At 36.4% G+C, this 22667-nt stretch overlaps 1 protein-coding gene across 1 annotated transcript in view; it reads left to right on the top strand.

The window, feature by feature from the left end:
- LOC139130654 (tyrosine-protein kinase Tec-like) overlaps window positions 1-22667 on the top strand; it is a 64049-nt gene that overhangs the window by 16568 nt on the left and 24814 nt on the right. Inside the window, exons 4-8 of the mRNA XM_070696398.1 lie at window positions 10562-10812; window positions 12882-13045; window positions 18283-18354; window positions 19790-19921; window positions 22201-22331. Of these exons, the coding sequence (XP_070552499.1) occupies window positions 10562-10812; window positions 12882-13045; window positions 18283-18354; window positions 19790-19921; window positions 22201-22331 (750 nt within the window). The remainder of the gene's footprint in view (window positions 1-10561; window positions 10813-12881; window positions 13046-18282; window positions 18355-19789; window positions 19922-22200; window positions 22332-22667) is intronic.

Genomic DNA, 22667 nt, shown 5'->3' with positions numbered 1-22667 from the left:
GTTAAGTTTGTAAGTTGTTCCAGATGTTGATGCACCAGCTGTTCTGGAAGAAAACAATGTTTACTTTTTCCTGTAGGGTTTCTGAGTTGATGATTTTATGTTGAAATTTCTCCATGTATCTGGTGTATAGGCAAAGTGTAAACATTGGTTGCATGTTATGTATTTCAGTCTTTGTCAAATATTGTAAATGAAAAATCAAGAACAGTTTACTGTGTACATGTACTTGTAAAAGATAACATATTTGTCAATACATAAACTGCCTTGCAGATTGATTGTCTTAAAGATTATCACAGAAGTAGAAAAGGAAAAGAAACTAATCAAATTGCTGTAACATATTCACTCTCAGTGCCTGTATAGGCCTATACTTAACTATTTTAAAATTACATTCAGCTGTTCATTATCTCCATGAGCCAAGGCACACTTGGGGTCAATGTCATCACTCTGTGCCAGTCTGTGTATGTCAGTCTGTCTGTATATATGTTTCATACAATTGTTGACTTGTTTTGATAACTATATGGGAGCGAACAGTGATGTTGTCACTATTTTTTACTTTTCATCCCATACTTGTTTTCGGCATGTTTTTTCCTGTATTTTGTGGCTGCTATCGACTTTCCGACTTGGTTCTTGCTGTGCTGCGGATCCATTTGTCATGTTTACACGTCACAGACGGAACATCGTCATCGAATGATTGACCTGGTACACTGTCCGTGAACGGTATGATCGCTGGTGCTATCAATATCCCTAGTGTTCTGCTGGGGATTTCGTTTTTTTGGTTGCGTCTCCTTCACTGGCAGACCCAGTTTCAACATGATTGACCTTGAGTTTCCCTTGCTTTCCAAAATAACGATCTAGTGGGCCCGACATCTTGGACTGCAATAGGCTATAGGTAGTGTGCACGTGGGATAAAGTTTTTGCTTGTGATTTTTTTTCGTTAGTTACTGCTAATTCCTGTGATGGTTATTGGTCCAATTAAATTGATTATGACAGCATTGACATGATACTGATATTTGATTGGGTCGTGATTTAATTTGTGATTAAATTCATCGCATGTCTTGATAGCTGAAAAGAAAAGCTGAACACCGAGAGCAGACAGTTTGGCAACATGTAACCTCTGTCATATCAAAACAAAGTAGCGGTAGAGACGCGCTCGCCTCTGTGTGGCTGGGCGACGTCAAATGTTTATTAAAATCTATTTTTGGCACGTCTGATTTCAGGGTCACGACCCTTGCAAACTATGTGAAATACGGTGGGAATTATTCCTTGCGTAGAATTAGTCACAAAATGCGAGTAACCTACATTTTTTAGGCGCAACTTTGTCAAATTTGGTCGCAGCGACTAAAATGGTCGCAACTTTGAGCCCTGATATGTTGTTCAGATTAAGCTGCATACTAAATAAAAGTACTAGTAACTTTTATGGTTTTATACATAGAGTGGTTACAATGTAGTGTTGCGTTCACAAATGGGTCGGTGCTGGTATTGTTGGGTGAAGATCTGACCGGGCCATCCCCTTTTCATGTAGCTGTGATATCGCAGCGGCACTTGTGGCGTGTATTGAAAGCGCTCGGGTCATTGAGGTCATCGCCACAGTCCCGCTGCGAGCCAACGCATATAGGCTTCGTTGGCAGTTTACTACGAGACCGACCGGTATCGTAGATTTAGCTTGCAAAATAATGAACTACTTTGAATAAATAAACTTGTATCATATTTATTATTGACTATCTGAGACCATGTCTCTGCTACCTCCATGCTGAGACTCATTCTGTACGCCTGCTAACTTTCTTGAAGATAAGAACGAGTATTTTCGACCATTTTCCCGTGAGCTGTCGACGGCTTCTACGATGTTTGCTCTATCGTGCGTACAACGCACTGAATACTTTACCAGACTTTCTTTGCTCTGCGTTTTTGCCGAAAACAACAGTCGTCAGAGCCGTAACATGTTGCTCCATGCTTGAGGTCGCCGGTAGCCGAGGTGCTTTTTGACGCTCATTAATGCAGACTCGCCCACATAAATATATGAATATTTATGATGCATTTTAAGTAACCAGGTACTTAGCGGCGCTGATGGTCTTGGCGTGGCGAAGAGCTGCTTCCCTTGGGAAATTAGTACAGTAAGCATAGCGAGGGCAGGGCAGGAAATAGGCATGGCTAGAGGTCATGGAACTAAAGGTCACATTTACGAGGACGCACTATACATGCCAATACAAGCTACACAAAAGACAGCTACACAAGTGTTGTGCTCTTCAGCTGGTTTATTTGTAACATTGAAAAAGAAAGAAAAACGCTGTAATATTGACTTAAATAGCCATTTATGAGCCCCTTTGGTATGTATTTATGTATGTATGTACCGGTATGTATGCATGTATGTATGCACGCATGTATGCATGCATGTATGTACCATATGTATGTATGTATGTATGTATGTATGTATGTATGTATGTATGTATTGTATGTATGTATGTACTGTATGTATGTATGTATGTGTGTATGTGTGCATGCATGTATGTATGTATGTATGTATGTATGTATGTATGTATGTATGTATGTATGTATGTATTTGTATGTCTGTCTGTCTGTCTGTCTGTTTGTATGTCTGTATCATGTATGTATGTATGTATGTATGTATGCATGCATGTATGTATGCATATATGTATGTATGTATGTATGTATGTATGTTTGTATGTATGTATGTTTGTTTGTATGTATGTATGTATGTATGTATGTATGTATGTATGTATGTTTGTCAACATCAAAAACTCGCAAACTGCTGCACTTTTTTGCTTGGTATTTGGTGTATGCGTGCATCCTGGTGTATAGATTTGATTTTATTCAAATGAAGTGTGTATCGCCCAAATTATGCAAATGAGCTTAAAAAATGTGAAAATGGTCAAAAATAATTCACTTGAGAACCGCTGTTTTGATTGCTTTGAAAATTAGTGTGAAATTACCTCAGGTGGACCTAAAACAGTTTGGTGTATATCATGAAGATACAGTATGTTGTATTTTTTATTTTTGCTGAATGTTTTTTGTTAGCTCCCATATAATATGCATATGTATATATGCAAATGGGAGGTATTCGTATAAGGTGGAAAAATGTCGTCTGTATGTATGTATGTATGTATGTATCTATGTCCACATCAAAAACTCCTAAACTGTAGCACCTACTGTCTTAGTATTTGGTGTACAGGTGCACCTAGGGGTGGAGATGTGAATTTGTTCAAATGAACATGTCAGTGCCAAAAATATGCAAATGAGGGGAAAAAAAGGAAAAATCCTGCAAATGGCTAAAACTCAGTAAGCAGTGGTCAGATTTGGTTGAAACTTGGTATGCAGATTTCTTTAGGTATTCTAAAGTATGTGTGCAAAAATTGGGATGAAATTTGCATGTTTGTATTTTTAGGGTATTTTTTCAGTTTTTAGTCAAAAAATCTTGTTCTCTGAAATCGCTCGTCTGATTGCTATGAAACTTCATATTCATGTTCCTCAGAATGACCTCAGTCATGCTTGTGCAAATTGTATTGATATTGTCATATTTGTAATTTTGGGGCAATTTTCCAATTTTGATAAAAAATTTTTTATCCAAAAACTACTGATTTGATAGCCTTGATATTTGGTATACAGGTATCAAAGATTAATCCCAATATAATGTATTGAAGGTATGTTGAAACTGGCAATTTTTTTATTTTGGGGCAATTTTTGCCTTTTTTGGTCAAAAAATTTTTCTCCTAAAACTTGTGATCTGGTAGCTTTGATATCTAGTGTACAGGTTCCTAGGGTTTATGTTAATTGATATATTTAAAATTAGGATGAAATCTGCAATTTTGTATTTTGGGGGGCAATTTTTCTCATTTTTGGTCAAAAAATTTGTTTCTCAAAATTTACCAGTCTGATTGCTTTGATATTTAGTAAACAGGTTCTTAGGGTTTTTGTTAATAAGATTTATTGAAATTAAGTTGAAATCCGGAATTTTGAATTTTTGGGGCAACTTTGCGAAACTGTCAGTTTTACTGGAATATCTTTCATTTTGTATTTTTAAGATTTTTTTTGGTAATTTTATACCTACTGGAACTAAGAGTATATAATGTGGTGATTTAATAAGCATTTGATATGGTAAACTGTATTTGGTGTTGAAATGCAGTAAAAAAATCCTGGCAGATTTTGAAAAAATTCCAAACAAATGCCAATAAAAAATTCAGCCAGAGAAGGTTTGACAAAAAGAAAAGATCGGAGAGTGGGGGAAAAAAGAATGTACAATGGATCAGATAAAAAAGATACCGTTATGTACCTCATCGATCTTCCAGACACTGTCCCTTATCAAATGGTCCACCCCGATGTATTTTTGTGCGCAATTAACCATGCAGTGTATTTTAGTTTAAGATGTCAAGTTAGGTAAGGATTTGAAAGGGATGGTCAAGTTCACCACAGTTTAATTTTATCTCTTGTGTCATCATCCTTGTGTAATTGGTTAAGTTTGTAAGTTGTTCCAGATGTTGATGCACCAGCTGTTCTGGAAGAAAACAATGTTTACTTTTCCCAGTAGAGTTTCTGAGTTGATGATTGTATGTTGTAATTTCTCCATGTATCTGGTGTATAGGCAAAGTGTAAACATTGGTTGCATATTATGTATTTCAGTCTCTGTCAAATATTGTAAATGAAAAATCAAGAACAGCTTACTGTGTACTTGTAAAAGATAACTTATTTGTCAATACATAAACTGCCTTGCAGATTGATTGTCTTAAAGATTATCACAGAAGTAGAAAAGGAAAAGAAACTAATCAAATTGCTGTAACCTGTATAGGCCTATACTTAACTATTTTATCATTACATTCAGCTGTTCGTTATCTCCATGAGCCAAGGCACACTTGGGGTCAATGTCATCACTCTGTGCCAGTCTGTGTATGTCAGTCTGTCTGTATATGTATGTCAATGTTTCGTACAATTGTTGACTTGTTTTGATAACCATATGGGAGCTAACAGTGATGTTGTCACTATTTTGTTTTCCTCATTTTAATTTAAAATTGTTCTTCTCTGAAACCACCAGTCAAATTGCTCTCAAACTTGGGTTGGATATTTGCAAAGATGTTGCCCTTCTAATCTGTTGAAAATATGACAAAATTGGTAAAAATTACAGTTTTGGGGCAAGTTTTGCCATTTTTGGTCAAAAATTGTAAAAAATGTTGTTTTTTCTGTAAAACTGCTAGACAGACAGCTTTTATATTTAAGACAATTTTGTCATTTTCGTTGCAGAAAACCTGTTTTTAGCATACATTTGGTGTACCAATGTGAGGTTATCGTATAAGCTGAAGTTGGTGGCATCTGTATGTGTGTGTGTGTGTGTGTATGTATGTATGTATGTATGTACCGGTATGTATGTACGTACGTATAGTATGTCCGTCAACATCAAAAACTCACAAACCGCTGCACTTTCCAGCTTTGTATTTGGTGTGTTGATGCATCCTGGGCTATAGATGGGATTTTGTTCAAATGAAGTTTGCATTGCCAAAATTATGCAAATGAGCTTACAATTTGTGAAAATGGTCACAAATTAATAACTCAAGAACCAATGTTTTGATTGCTTTGAAAAGTTGTGTCCGAGTACCTTAGGTAAACCTTATTCAATGGAGATATGTTTAATTTTGTATTTTTGCTGAATTTTTAGCTCACATTTGGTGTATAAATACCAAAAAGAGCTGATATGATGAGTCGGTGGCGTCTGTATGTCTGTGGGTATGTATATGCGGATGTATGTCCATCACACACAAAAGGCTCCCATACCGCCAAAGCTACCATCTCAGTATTTGGTGTACAGGTAGATGCAGGGGTTAAGATGTGACGTTGTTCAAATGAACAAGTCAGTGTCAAAAATGTGCAAATGAGGTAAGAAAAAGGGAAATCCTGCAAGTGTGCAGGAGCGGTGCATTGGCATGCCAGTGACTGAAACAGGCTACTCCACTGACCTTGAGTCATTTCCTGTCATTGTTTATGAACTGTTACATATTAACAGACCTGCTGAAACCATAGAAAGTAGAGGGGGGAAGACTGTCTATGCTCAAACTAAGAGGGGCTAGCTGTTTCTGCTATGGATGTTGCTAAAGTTGACCTCCAGTACCCAAAGTTTCAGACCTTATTTACTTTTGTCATTCTTATTTTTCTGGTTTATATATTTCTTGTTGTTTTTCTGGTTGTACTGTGCAGAAATCATTGTCATAACATCAACGTAGAATTTTCCTGCACTGAACAGATAGAAGCAACATTAAATTTTTATTGTTGATCTTTGGTACCCATACTAGTGATGTACCAACATTAAATTTTTATTGTTGATCTTTGGTACCCATACTAGTGATGTACCAATTCTGATCAAATTTGAGCGACACCGTATAATTGCGATATTTTTTGGTGATTTTTCTCATTTTAAGTAAAAATTCTCTGAAACCGCCAGCCCAATTGTTCTCAAATTTTGGGTGGATGTTTACAAGGGTGTTACCCTTATGACAAAATTTGAAAAATTACTCTTTTGGGGCAAGTTTTGTCATTTTTGGTCAAAATATTGTAAAAAATATTTCTTTTTATTAAAGCTGTTGGACAGACAGCTTTGTATTTGGTATACAGATGTCCAGAGATGACAATAGTTAGATATGTGGAAGTTGTCCTGAAAAATGCAAATTTATATTTTTTAGACAATTTTGTCATTTTTGGTCAAGAAAACTTGTTCTGAAAATTACTTGTCTGGTAGCTTTGTAATTTGGTGTAAAAGTCCCGAGGGATGTTATTACATAAATTTTCTGCTCAAGAGTGTTGAGAAACCCCCAAATTTGTATATTTTTGTAATTTTCTCAGTTTGTGACCTTAAATGACCTACACCAACCCGGGATATGTTGAGACAGTTTCGAAGGTTGTAATTTTTGGTCAAGAAAACTTGTTCAAAATTTTGTCATATGTGGTATCAATTTGTAGGAAAATTTGATCCAGAAAACAAAGCTGAGGTGAATTTTTTCATTGCGGACCAATATTTGCAACTTTTCTATGTAAGACACCCAAGAACTGACGAGAAATTTGGATCCAGGATAATTCCAGATGTCGTAATCACCCCCCACAGTGGAAGGCATTCCACTATCTGTAACTTACTTAAGTGCTATTTACATTCGAATGATAGCACATCATAACATTAATTAAAAAATTCCCAAGGCTGTAATACATTTTCTGCCATCTGGCCTTATGTAAACATGGTCAATACCATGGGGTGGAACATTTGATATTCATGAGAGGGTAGGGTCTTGAAGATTGATGACCAGATCTCTTGTACATTTTTTCCCCACTCCCACCTTTTCTTTCTATCAAGCCTTCTCTGGCTAATTTTTTTTGTTGACATTTGCTTATGTATGTAGGATCTGTTTGTCCCATTGCTATAGAAGTTGATATGCATGTTCCTAAAGATGACCTCCAGTACCTAAGTTGGAGACCTTAAATTTGCTTTTGTCATTCGTGTTTTTCTGGTTAAAATATTTCTTGAATGGACCAATTGAAACCGAATGTGAGCACATAGTGTCCTTGACAGTATTTTTAAGACAATTTTGTCATTTTTGGTCAAGAAAACTTGTTCTCAAAAACTACTCGTCTGATAGCTTTATAATTTGGTATAAAAGTCTGCCTTTATAAGGTCCAACCGACTAATGCCATGGCTTTGTAAGGTCCAGTTTACTAATGCCATGGCTTTGAAAGGTCAAATATACTAATGCCATGGCTTCGTAAGGTCAAATATACTGATGCCATGGCTTTGTAAGGCCCACAGGACTAACGCCATTACTTCGAATGGTCCAATGTACAAATGCCATGGCTTTGTAAGGTCCAAGTGACTAATGCCATGGCTTTGTAAGGTCCAAGTGACTAATGCCATGGCTTTGTAAGGTCCAATGGACTAATGCCATGGCTTTGTAAGGTCCAAGTGACTAATGCCATGGCTTTGTAAGGTCCAAAGGACTAATGCCATGACTTTGTAGGGTCCAATGGACAAATGCCATGGCTTTGTAAGGTCCAACAGATCTGACTGAACAAGTCCCATAGACTTATGCCATGGCTTTGTAAGATACAACAGACTAATGTCATGGCTTTGTAAGGTCCAAAGGAATAATGCCATGGCTTTGTAGGGTTCAATGAACTAATGCCATTGCAGGGTCCAACAGACTAATTCCATGGTTTTGTAAGGTCCAACGGCAGTAATCTCCCTGAATAAGGTAACAGGGGTGTGGCATCCTCTTGTAAATTCGGAGCGCCCCCTTGCCAGAAATGAAAAAGATTTATTTTTTCGAAAAATAAAACAATAAAATGTATGGGAAAAAAGTTGACAGTGATTTACAAGCAAAATGCAAGCGTGAGCATTGATCCTGCAGGCTGCAAACATAATTCTCATCGATCTTGCAAATCTTGCGAGTTTGTGATGTCATCCGAGATCATAAGCCCATGTGCAACTCATCGATGGCAGCCATATTTGTATGGCTCAGGCCGTAACGTTAGCCACGGTCCCTCCATGGGGACCATGCATTAGGTAACCGACTTAGCTGAGTAAACATGCCAAGGAGCTCGAGGCTAACCAAGGACAGCAGAGCATGCAGTACACTGAAGTGTTTATAGGAGGTTAGAATTTCACTCGTGTATTCCTTCCCAAAGCAAAATGACCTATTTTTAGGCTCGGCCGGACATGTATCAGGCTAAGAACACATGAGTGTTATGGTTATGTTTACGCGGTCACTTGTGGTGCTTTGCACCACATCTTCACCCTCTTATAAAAAAAATTCCTGCTGAGAACACTGAACGGACTAATGCCATGGCTTTGTATGATCCAACGGACAAATGCCATGACTTCGTAGGGTCTAATGAACTAATGCCATGGCTTTGTAATGTCCAACAGACTAATGCCATGGCTTTGTAATGTCCAACAGACTAATGCCATGGCTTTGTAATGTCCAATGGACTAATGCCATGGCTTTGTTAGGTCAAATGGACTAATGTCATGGCTTTGTTAGGTCCAACAGACTAATGCCATGACTTTGTAATGTCCAACAGACTAATGCCATGGCTTTGTAATGTCCAATGGACTAATGCCATGGCTTTGTTAGGGTCCAATGGACTAATGCCATGGTTTTGTTAGGTCCAATGGACTAATGTCATGGCTTTGTAATGTCCAAGTGACCAATGCCATGGCTTTGTTAGGGTCCAATGGACTAATGTCATGGTTTTGTTAGGTCCAACAGACTAATGCCATGGCTTTGTAAGGTCCGAGTGACTAATGCCATGGCTTTGTAAGGTCCAATGGACTTAATTGTGTATTGCTGCTCATGCAGAACTCTGGGACAAGTCGTCCCTAGTATTAGTGAAAAATATTAGCCCTCGTTTTAGCTCCACTGTTGGCGACACAGAACTTATCAAACAGGTTGATTTTCCATCATCGTCATGCAGTCAACTTTGCCTTCTTCTCTGAAACTGCAAGCCCAATTGCTATGAAATTTGATATGCAGTTCACTTGGGGTGACCTCACTTAGATTTGTTCAAATCATGGTGAAATTCGCATATTTGTATTTTTGGGCTATTCTTGCTTTATGGTAAATATCTTCTTCTCTGAAACTGCATTTCCAATTGCTTTAAAATCTGATATGAACTTTACTTAGGGTGACCGCACTTAGATTTGTTCAAATTGTGGTGAAATTTGCATATTTTGGCAATTTGGCAATTTTTCTCATTTTTGGTCAAAAACTTCACCAAAACCGCTTGTCTGACAACTTTGATATTTGGTATACAGGTTCATAGGGATAAGCAAAATATGATTTATTCAAATTTTGATGGAATCTACAATTTTGTAATTTTGGGGCAATTTTTGCAATTTTTGGTCAAACAATTTGTTTCTCAAAAAGTGCTAGTCTGATAGCTTTGATGTTTGGTATATGGGGTTCCTACAGATGAACTAAATGTCATATATTGAAATTATGATGAAATCTGCAATTTTGTATTTTGGGGCAATTTTTGGTCAAAAAATGTATTTCTCAAAAACTGCTCATGTGATTGCTGTGACATTTGTTTTACATGTTTCTACAGATGAACTAAATATGATGTAATGAAATTATACTGAAACTGCAATTTTGTAAGGCAATTTTTGCCATTTTGGTCAAAATATTTGTTTCTCAAAAACTGCTTGTCTGATAGCTTTGGTTGACAAGTTTTTAGGGATGATCTGAATGTGATATGTTGAAATTATGATGAAATCTTCAATTGTGTATTTTTGCAGCTCTATTAACCATGTTTTTGTCAGGCCACTGAAATGAGCAATCAAAGATTTCCACCTTCTTCATCAACATGTGTGTCAAAAATAGTTATTCTCTACATAACACAGCAGAGCTATATTGGCCATTAGGTCGCTTGTAATATTTAAGAGATATGGTTGCTCTCATTTGAGGATTCCTTTAAAACCCATGTAAAATTTCTTTACATAAATATAAAATATATTTGCCATGTAAATCAGGTTTTCAATTTTTCAATATGTAATTTTAAACTACACATTGATTTTTTTGTCCAGTGTGTAAAGAAAATGACAGCCTATTAGATCGGTATCATTCAGGATTCTTCACATCATCAAAATGGACATGTTGTGAACAAGAAGCTAGACAAGCACCAGGATGTAAAAATGCATTCATTCACAGACACCACAATCATGGACCCCCAAGTCACAATAGGCCAGATGGTAGAATCAGAAGTACTCTTCCACCAATTCCAACTGAACCTGTCAATATTAGAACAACTCACCAACCACCTAAAGATCAACTACCAGTAAGTAATTTTGGAAAATATTTCTTCCACCTGGTTGCATTTTATGAAGTTTCACAATGACAATAGCTTTATAATTGTAAGAAAACTTTAGAGTGACCAAAAACTGTAGCAGTTTTTAAGTTGTGCTCTCTGATGGACGTTTGACAGAATATGAGAGAAAAGATGTGTTATTGTGACAAAGCCAAGTAACATTTCTCTGAAAAATATCAGTTTGTTCCTTTATTCCTAGGACCACAGGATTTGGTACCAAGAACAAATTAGAAATATATCTGTAGCAAGTCACTTCTGCTGATGATTTTTCATAGGATTTTGTGCTATGGATTGTTGATATGGTCAAAATCTGAAACAAAATAATTAGGGGTTATTACACGAAGTTTGGGCAATACCGCGTTGTATTAGAGTGAGGTGTCCGTATTTTGACAAGTGGCGCAGCAACGAGTCAAAATGCGGACGCATCATGAGAATATGACGCAGTATTGCCCTTAAAACTTTGTGTAATAATCCCTTTATCATACATGCATGCTTTGGTTATGACTGTTTTCCTACTGACGTTCCGAAATTAGCGACGAAATCAACTGAAATCGACCTTGCTTTCTACTCTCTGTTCTCACAAAAAAATTGGTTGCTAAGGAGTGATGACAATCGTATCACGTCTTGGTATTATTCCGCTGTTAGGCCATTCCACTTTAAGGGAGGGTTTATGGCACACTTTTAAAGCCAACAATTTAAACATTAAGATGTCGACACAGGTTTTCACAATTTGAAGAAGATTTATTTCGAGCTTAAAATGGTGGTGGATGTAAAACATAGACTGGAGTGTGTTATTAGGCCCGCCAAAATGAGATCAAAATACTCGCGCCACGCCAGCGTTCGATTTCAAACTCGATCGAGTATGAACAGATGATAGAGTTAGAGCGAGCAGCTCTGCGACATCTATGAATGCACAGTGGATTTAATAGCCATACCAGTCAGTTCATCTCCAATCCTCAGACGTGAAATGCCGAATTTACCATCTTAGAAAGGAATTTGTGAGCGGATTAGGGAAAACGTGAAGTGAGTACACTGTATAGTAAGCTGTAGCTGTAACTCGATCATGATTTTGTTGCTATATGAATAAAACATTTCAAAGGTATATACATCGTCTGCTCGCATGTTTTCGTTACTGGCTTGCCTAAATAGAACTAAACTTCTTTGAAGAACCTAAATGAAAGTTTGACTTTCCCTAGTATCTTACATTGTATCCAAAACCTGCACCGGACTCTATCAAGCCCTCGGAATCTCACTGACAGGTACAAATCGGATAAAATGTGCACCTTGTCTGTCGCAAGTATTTTCAGTGTGGTTGGATTTTGTGGCTCCATTTATGGCTGTAAACGATGTAATTCACCATCTAGATACTTAAACTCGTCAACAGGAATCTAGTTGTGTAGCGTTTCTCTCATGATGCACTGTCAAACGTAATCTTCTGCAGCGTAGACAACATGAAAACACTGCAGTGCACCATATGGGACGCGCTGCGAACGATGACAGCTGTCAGCAAAACATACAAATTCGTTTGTATGTTTTTGGTACAACTGTTCTTGTACCTAAGTGCAATGCCCGTGAACTGACTGCAAACAACAAACTTTTGACCATGATCACAATGACATTTCGGAGTGTCACAAGTCTTATTCGCTCAGCTGTTTACATATATATGAACATATCAACGAAGGTCACGCATACCAGTGAAGGTCACGCGTACGTGTTGCTGTAAGTAGTTCGGTTACAGTGAAAATATAATTCGTATATTAACAATTTAAAATACGGGTTCGTAACAGTACCGTCTAAACAATAGGAGAATGGAAAAACAGGCATAGCATGTATGATAATGTTGTATATCTGTATTCTATAGTTCAAGAATAGGGTAGTATAAGAAATCAGTATTAAAGTTTGGCGCTTTGAAACTTTTTGCCATGCATTTGGAAGAAACAGCTTCTTTTCTATAATGAAAATGTAGAGTGTTGGATGGGTAGATGACCATTGCAAATTCATATAGTGTAATATTGCAGTGATCCAATAAACTCTTACAGCCACAACCTCCACCAAGACCACCAGAGAAGGAACTACGTGTTGTGATTGCTTTATATCCGTATACACCCGCCCAGGCTGGGGATTTACAGTTGGAAAAGGGAGAAGAATACAGCATCATAGATGAAAGCAGAGAACATTGGTGGAAAGCCAGAAATCAAAGAGGGTAAGCTTAGGAAGTTGTCATTATTTACGACCTGGGGAGGGGAGGGTCACTCAAAAAATTGAAAACTTCAAGGGGGAGGGGGGTTGCTCAAAATGTTGAGAGGAAGAAGGGGGTTACTCGATTTTTTGTGCAAAATAAATTGAAACACTTCTCAAATTGCATCATTGCACATATCAATTTCTCAAACTTTTTGATGCGAGAGGGAGGGACACCTCTCTCTTGCTCTTGCCCTAGGGGTGTTCTAACAGTTTTACCAGTAAAAAAACAAATTGAAAACACCGTTCAGATTGCACCAGACTGCACCATTGCTCACATCAATTTCTCAAAATTTTCCACACAAGATAGTGGGCACCCCCTCTGACACTCCCCCTTACCCTGTCATGATACCCATCCAAATTAAACAATGTTATATGGTTGGATAGTGGTTATAGCGTGAGCTTTTATATCAGTATTTTGTTGTCACTTTGAATTTCATTTAGTTGGTTTCACCTTTTTCAAGCGCCATGAGATAACCGATGATAATCTAGCAAGGTACATCAGGATTTGAAAGGTCTTTACTATGCTTTTTTTTGTGAATTTTACAAATACACGTATTGGTATTTAACTCTTCTAAGGGGGGGTCAATCAAACTTTCTGAGTTAGAGAGGGGGGTTTACTCAAATCCATCATGTTTAGCAAGGGGGAGGGTTACTCGCAATTTCAGAGTTTCCGATGAAATTCCTCTGACCCCCAAGCCATAAATAATGATGGCTCCCTTAAGACAAATCCAGTGTGTCATGGAAACAATATCTATATCGTCACCGGTTCAACGTCATACCTTGCTACCCATTGTATCTGCCAAGATGAAACTGCAATTTTCCTCATTTTAGTACTTCTGTGATCAAATTGATTTCATGCCTAACACAAACAAATTACTTCATTACTTTCTCATATCAGAGAGATATTTCGATAGAGATTATATTGGAAATTTTTGAGTCAGGGTACCACCTTGTGGAGTAGTAACTCTGTTTTGATACAACTTTTGCAGGCTGTTGTTAAGTTGAAGGCCATTCTTTGCCAATTATTAGGTTTCCTTTGGCCATTTGTTGTGTCTCAGAACATATTCACAGTTACTCTCCAACCATCCACTCTTTATCTGGAAACATTTCAATCTGTCATAAATTTGACCTTCACTTTTGTCCAACCTAATTTTGCATAAATAATTTGTCGTGTCACAGTCAATTACTGGAAACAAGGTCTTGTGATACCGCTTCTCTTGACTTAGCCAATCATGAACTTCATTGCATTCTAATTTAGCTCTACCCTACCACATCTTATAAAATTATGGTCTTTGTCTCTGCCTATCAGCATTCAGATCCACATCTGAATTCAGAAAGGTTCTGTTAAAATTACCAACAATATGAAAGATAAGGGTTCATTATTGAATTCATGTATTTTGAATCGTGGGAAAAAGCGCCAATCTTGGCACTTTCTTCATGTGATATGACTAGGACCATCTTCTGATAGGTATGGCATTATTCACTGACTCAAGTTCACGCCAGGTTGTGCGTATTTGCATGACATAAACAATAATTATGCAATTACTATGTAATCATAATCATGGCTACAATCATGACCTCTGTCAATCAACTTATTAGTCCCCAGAGGACTAATGGTTTGGGCTCAGTCCATCCATTTTTCCACACAGATATCTCAGACATGCCTGAGCCAACTCCTTTCAAACTTGGTACAAGGATAATACACTATGGGATACATATGCATGTCCATTGCTTTGGGTGTGGCATGCATAATTAGTGCTAATTTGCATAATTAGTGATATTTGGAAAAAAGCTCTGTTTCTTAAGACTCTGCCCCGGATTTTATGATCCTTTGTACACATAGTGGTCTTACAGAGCTCTAATAGCACACAATGACATTTGTCAGTATTGTATCAATTAATTACCAATTTGCATATTTTTATGAATTTTCATAATTCCGGTAACATTTATATAATTACTAACTCAAATTTGATGAAAATTCTTACACATGTTTATAATAGTGAACATAGACATTTAGCAGTATTTTGTAAATTAATTGTTAATTTGCATATTTAATGAACTTTCCTAATTTATTGTGCTATATCCAGAAATACTGCACCAAATTTGATTAAGTTTGATGTTGATCTCAAAGTGTTGTTATAGTCTTGAAAGACATTTAGTTGTATCATGTCAATTAATTGCATATTTGCATGTTTAATGAATTTTCGTAATTAGGCTGATATATCAAGAAATACTTCATCAGATTTGTTGTAACTTGGTATACAGTAGATGCTGAGCTCATGTTGCTTTAACTGTGTATAAAGATGTTTAGCAGTATCATGTTGATTAATTTCTAATTTGCATATTTAATGAACTTTCCTGATTAGTATGATATGTCAAGAAATACTACATCAAATTTGATGAAACGTTGTATAGATGTTGATTTTCCAGTAGTGTAAAAGCGTATACTGACATCCGGTTGATAAATTATTGACTCATTTAACTACCTTTTGTGATTAGTGTGGCAGCCTACCGGTAGATTGGCTAAACAGGGAAACAATGTTAAGAGATCTATATCCTGAATGACTGCACTAGATTTGATGACACTTGCTGCAGATGTTGATCATACAAAGATTTACTAGTCAAGAAAGGGATTTAGCAGTATTAATAGCTAATTGTAGGAAGTCTCTTCTGTACTGAACACGGGGGCAGTTTTGGTTCACATCTGGCATTCTTTTTTATGCCAAGAGCCATTACTCAGACATGCCTTGACAAGTTGATATACCTAATTCTGTCCAACTTGGTAAAAGACATGGCTACATGTTTGCAATCCAATTCAATATGGGCACCAATCACAGACAGGGCTTTGGTATCCTCATTTCTTTTTTCATGTGCTTCATATCTACTTCAATTTTAGTCACTTCCACCGACAAATTCCCAATTACAAGGGCGGACTATATCATTGTCAATGACTTGTTTATTTTTCTTTTGCCAAAGTAATTGGTAAAGTTACAATTCTGACATTGATAGTATTTGATTGCAGGCACTAGAATAATTATTATAACACTTGCCAAAGATAACATGAAATATTAAATATTATTTCTATATACTGACAGCATCTCCATTACATTATATTACACTGTCTTCCTATATTTTCCTGCATTCATTGCCACAAATAAACTATATTATTATACAACTCTTGACATAACCTATGCATGCTATGGGGTTCTAGAATTCATTAACTTTTCATATCTCTACAGTGCAGTTCCATTGGTGACGCATTAGGTGTTTTTGACCTCTGACCTGTCAATGTATTCAATGTAACTAATTTGGTGCATTGTAGAAGTTGTAGTGATCCTTTGGTTTCCTGACAGATATTCATTTCCATATGTTAAATTAATACAATCAACAGCAAATTGTGTCTGAATAAATTTATTTCAAAACTGAAACAATGAAAAACAAGTTGAATATTTAGTGACACCTGTACACAGAAAGTATTAGATGGTACCATTGATTACAGTTCTGGGCGTGAATTTTTTGACAATTTTATTTCAGTCATCATGATTCATGTCATGCAATATGTCTTAAACCCCTAAATTAACTGTAAATAATGTGAAATGGGTGTTCAATGGAGAAAGGTGTATACACAAAATACTGGTGTGTCCCTGTATAGACTTGACCCCGTATCTGATATACTGTGGCTTATCCAACGTGTCACTCACTGAGCCCAAGTTCATACAGAACTGCATTTTGTGAAGAATCCTGTAGTTACAATTCATCTTTGCATTCAGTAAAACACTTATTGCCATACTGTTATACCACATGAAAAAGCTCATTGTTAAATATCGGTAAGTGAATAAATTTAGCACTGCGAGTTAGTCTAGTATCTCATCGGCATACCAGTATTGTGTACACCAAGCAAGACTACAATACTCTATCAACAGTTTAAATGTTTGCTATATCATATCAGCTGACCTTATCTATAAATGGTCTTTTTGTGTATCACTTCCCTCAGTTAGATAACATTTTCATGGTACAAATGATGGTGTTGTTGTGAAAACTGTGACATTAAGGCTATTTTAACTGCAAAATTATAATATTCGGCAATTTTCAATGACCATTCCCTTATGTGTCAACTATTTCAGATCATTATGGAAAAGTCTGCAAAATCTTTGCATGAAGATCTTGCCAAATAATATTTATGTTCATTTGCAAAATAATTAGTATTTGACAATTTTAAGATTTTTATACTGAATCATTACACAATTGTATTATAAAGTTCTGATATAATGCTGCTACAATTTTCGCTGTGCCATCTTCACATGGACTATGATGCCTTTACAGTGAAGGCATAACATCACATACATATTTGTCGTCTTATGAATTGAGGCAAAAGGTAAACACACAAACAGAAATCAATGATCAAAAAATCTTGCAATAATGCTCATGTACGGTACAATATGCCAGTAGCTCTCATGAACCATTCTTGAATAGGTTGATTGGATGTGACTTTGTGTGCAATTCAGTGATTCAGGGTGGACTATCAAAGTTTGCAGTTCAGCAGAAGATACAGAAACACCATATGTAGATTCCAGAGTGTTTGAAAACAACTAGAACTGAATTCTTTTACATGTTTGCTCTAATCTTCTTGAGAATTTTTCAGTAAGCATGTATAAAGCTTTGTACTTATGACTTGCATCAAACACACATCTGAAGCATGCAGTTGACTCCTCATCACAGATCAGACACTATGTGAATATGAATTAAACATGAGGAATAAATGAACAACTTTACAATGACAAACATAACATTTCAAATAGTGTACCCATGAGACATTTATACAAATGTTCTGAGTTTTTTACCAGTACTTCAATAAAGTATCATGTAAAAAGGATACATTGATTCCATGACAAAATAATTCTCAGAGTGTGATAGGTGACAGCCGAACCATCATAAATCAATGCCATTTGCACAGTCTAAAAATCATTGTAAGATATCAAGAATGGTTGACTATATTCAACTTTGTGGGTGACAGAAAGTAAAACTGAGGTTTTAAGCATGAAGATTCACACTTCTAGGCTAGCTGCATCTTTGAACATGTTATGTAAGTGTTCATGAAAATTTTCAAATTTTGTGACCATTATTGTGTGGATAATTATGACATGATGAATTTTATTATGTAATTGTAATTAATGACGCATTTTTTTTCTGTAACAACAGACAAGAAGGCTTCATTCCGAGCAATTTTGTAAAGGAGAAGACAGAATTTACCAATAGTCTAGAGAAATATGAGTGAGTTTGGTTATTTTATAATTTAAGCTTCATTGTCAGAGACTCAGAGTTGTAGAGATAGATTGTTGACTGTCATCTGTCATCAACTTATGCTCTACTTTTCAGAAAACATGATTCAGAAATTTAACACCTTTTATAAGTTTCTTTGAACCGAAAAGAAATTTTACCAACTGTAACATCCCAGTATACTCTCTTAGCCTTTCCATATTTAAGCTAAGGTACAGTAGGTGCTTATACATGGATGTACAGCATTTTCAGAGATCCTCTTTAAGTAGTGGAGGGGCTTATACCGGTACATGAGTAGGTGGTTATACTACCCGTATGAGTATAGTATGATGAGAATATTTGCATACGTAAACTTTTCAGGTGTATTTCCCGTTTTGGTCAAACATAATTTTTTTGCATTTGTTTTGTATCTTTCTAGGAATGCCAGTGTTAAGCGTTAACAAAATAAGATTAAAATTGCATATTTACAGTTTTCAAAATGTTTTGCTGAAATTTTCAAAAACTTTTTTCTCTGAAATTGTCTGCCCAATAGCAATCACATTTGGTTTGTAAGTTCCCAGGGATGACCTCAATCAGCTTTGTTCAAATGATGATGAACTGCACATGTAAATTTGTGGGCCTAGTTTTCTCATTTTTGGTCAAAATGTTGTTTCCTTTGATACCATTAGTCTTACAGCTATGAAATCAACATGTAGCCTGTTAGATATACCCTCATTAATATTCAAAGTAACTACCTTAGTATTTTGCATTAGAAAATAGAAATTTATGGATTTCTGCTGTGTGAAGTCCATGTTCAAACCTGACCTGTAGTCTGCCTGTACTATTATTTCACATAACAGATTGCATATCTAGATATAACGGAATGCGTATCTGTAGATATTTGAGTGTTAGCCATGTCAGTGGTCAGTGATTCCAATTTTTAGCAACAACTGACAGCTGAGCTGAGCCACAAGTCATCTACTTCCTATACCTGAATTGATTATGAGTATGTGCAATACTGTACGAGGATATGGGCTGACATTTATATTTGTACAGATTTTTGCTCTATCACTATCCAGCCTTTGTTCCCCCTGACAATGTGAATAGAAGGAGAAAATGAAATTCTTTCACAACAGTTTCTGTAAGCACTGTCATCAGGAACTCATCAGGAGATGTTTGATGTCAATAAATAAGTTGATATAGATTTGGTTATCTGTAGACTCTGAAAGTAATTGGCCAATACACACATGTACTTGTCATCTTTTAATGTATACACACACACACACACACACACACACACACACACACACACACACACACACACATGCAGTATCTTTTTGCATTACAATGCTATAAATCTACTATCCCAAACTATACCAGAACTGTACAGTTGAGTGAACTTTCTGAACATTCAAATACTTTAGCCTGAATATTTGTAACTGTTTTGTAGCTGGTATTCAAGTACAGTGTCTCGAACACAGGCAGAAGAGGACTTGAACAATGAAGACAAAGAAGGCTGTTTCATTGTGAGAAACTCAAGCACACAAGGGATGTATACACTGTCAGTGTTCAGTAAAGATGGGTAGGTTTTAAGATTTCTTGCTTTAATACCTCCAAATAGAATAAGTGCAAAATACTTTCTTCGATGCTTTGTCAAGTATAGCTGCTGGTTGTGTGGATGCAACAAATTCAAAGTTACTTTGAAGTCCTGATCCTGCAGCAGATTAGTAGTTAGCAAACTTCCAATGATCAGTGAATCTCAGTGTCTTATTTTAATGATTTTCTTGGAAGAACATGTAGAAAGCAAGGCGTTCCAATGCTAGGATGAGTAAACAGAAAGCACAGAGGGAAAACAGTGTTATGACTGCCTTTTGTAATGTGAGTTGTTGTGTAATAGGATGCATCTGTTGTTTTTTCATACCAAGTTTCATATTAAAAAGTACGGTAAATAATGTATGAAAATTGTCGTTTACATGGCTGTTTTACTTCAGCTCCTTATGTTTATAGATACCACCCTACATAACATTATAGATACCATCTTACAGGATATTATAGATACCACCCTGCATAATATTATAGATACCATCCTACATGATATTATAGATACCACCCTTCATGATATTATCGATACCACCATACATGATATTATAGATACCTCCCTGCATAACATTATAGATACCACCCTGCATAATATTATAGATACCTCCCTACATAACATTATAGATACCACCCTGCATAATATTATAGATACCACCCTACATGATATTATAGATACCACCCTGCATAATATTATAGATACCACCCTGCATAATATTATAGATACCACCCTACATGATATTATAGATACCACCCTGCATAATATTATAGATACCACCCTACATGATATTATAGATACCACCCTGCATAACATTATAGATACCACCCTACATGATATTATAGATACCACCCTGCATAATATTATAGATACCACCCTGCATAATATTATAGATACCACCCTACATAATATTATAGATACCACCCTGCATAACATTATAGATACCACCCTACATGATATTATAGATACCACCCTACTAACACTGTAGCTACCCTCCTACGTAATATTATTGGTACATGTACTACCCTGTTTGCAGTGTTGCGGCCAGGAATTTTAGATCAGGGGACACTGTGTCCCAATACCATTTATTTTTGGGGACATTTTTTACATTTTGGGGACAACAAGCAATTGTCAATCAAATTTTGCATTATTTCGTAACACATTACTTTCACTGAACAAAGTTCAAGCTACCGGGACCGCGTCGCTATGCTTGAATTTCAGGCAATTGAAGCAGTATACCATACCTGCCACAAATTAGAGCTCAGACGGACTACAGTCAAGCAAATTATGATATCAACTGCAGTGTTTTAATTACTTTTAATCATATACCATGCTCCAAAAGTACGTTGTGTAAGCCTCAAAATAATGATGTAAAACAAAGATCATCGTCAGTAACAGATATTACTTTTAGACTACACCCATCACAGTCGACTCACGAGTGCGCCCGAGGTGACCCGCAGTACGCAAGAGTGCGGGACAACTGGTTCCGTTTTGGGGACATTGTCGCAAGGGCGCGTCCTTGCGGCAACACTGTGCATGATATTATGGATACCAGCCTGCATAATATTATAGATACCACTCTACATGATATTATAGATACCACCATACATAACATTATAGATACCAGCCTGCATAATATTATAGATACCTCCCTGCATAATATTATAGATACCACCCTACATAATATTATAGATACCACCCTGCATAATATTATACATACCACCCTACATGATATTATAGATACCAGCCAACAGTGTATTATACCTGGTAGATACCTACAGAATATTATAGATATCTCCCTACAGAATATTATAGATACCTCCCTACAGTATATTATAGATAACCAGCCTACAATATATTATAACTGGTGTATTTCATGCAGATATGACATCACATTTAAATGCAGACATGTAACATAACCTCACATGAATCTGTGCAGTTTTGTTGCTGTTGTTGTTTGCAAGCAAATACATGGACAAGTATGTCATGAGTACAGTAAGAGACCATTGTAACTGGTATCACCTCTCCATGTTGACTAAACCACAGTCCCTCAATGGAAGCACTGTTATTTGTCTTCTTATCATGTATGTTTTGATAACTTTTGACAAGTATTGGTGAGTGGCGGGTGACGTCACTTATTATCAGATGTCACAATAAATTGAACAAATGAAATATATGAAATGGTCTTGTCATCATGAAAAATATATGTTGATTTCTGCTGTGTGCAAATTTCTATTACATGTGTATGACTTTGAATTCTTCGGTAGACCTCGTGGTGAAGGCATGACACGGCATTATCACATAAAGAAAAACAGTCAGAATTTGTATTACATGTCAGAGAAACATGCGTACCCAACAATACCTGAACTGATTGAATACCACCAACACAACAGTGGAGGTAATGACAACTCTTTCTATTTTACGCTATACTTCACTGAATATATCTTACATTCAGGGGCATTTATGCTAAAGCTCACAAAAGAATAATTTCCCTTTCGATCTTACAACAGTTTATCAACAGATGCATTTTTAGCTCACATGTTAACACACGTGAGCTTATGTCATAGCGATGTCTGTCTGTCTGTCTGTCCATGTCTGTCTGTCTGTCCGTGTGTCAGTCTGTCTGTCTATTTATTTACATGATAACTCAAAAACGCCTGAACAGGTTCATGCAAATTCGGTAGACAGGTACCATATGCTAATTGCAAGAACTTATTTGATTTTGGATAGTGTG

This window comes from Ptychodera flava, chromosome 4, assembly GCF_041260155.1.
Source record: "Ptychodera flava strain L36383 chromosome 4, AS_Pfla_20210202, whole genome shotgun sequence".
NCBI lineage: Eukaryota > Metazoa > Hemichordata > Enteropneusta > Ptychoderidae > Ptychodera > Ptychodera flava.
Note: the sequence above shows the minus strand (reverse complement) of the source record. Positions and strands in the feature narration are given on the sequence as shown.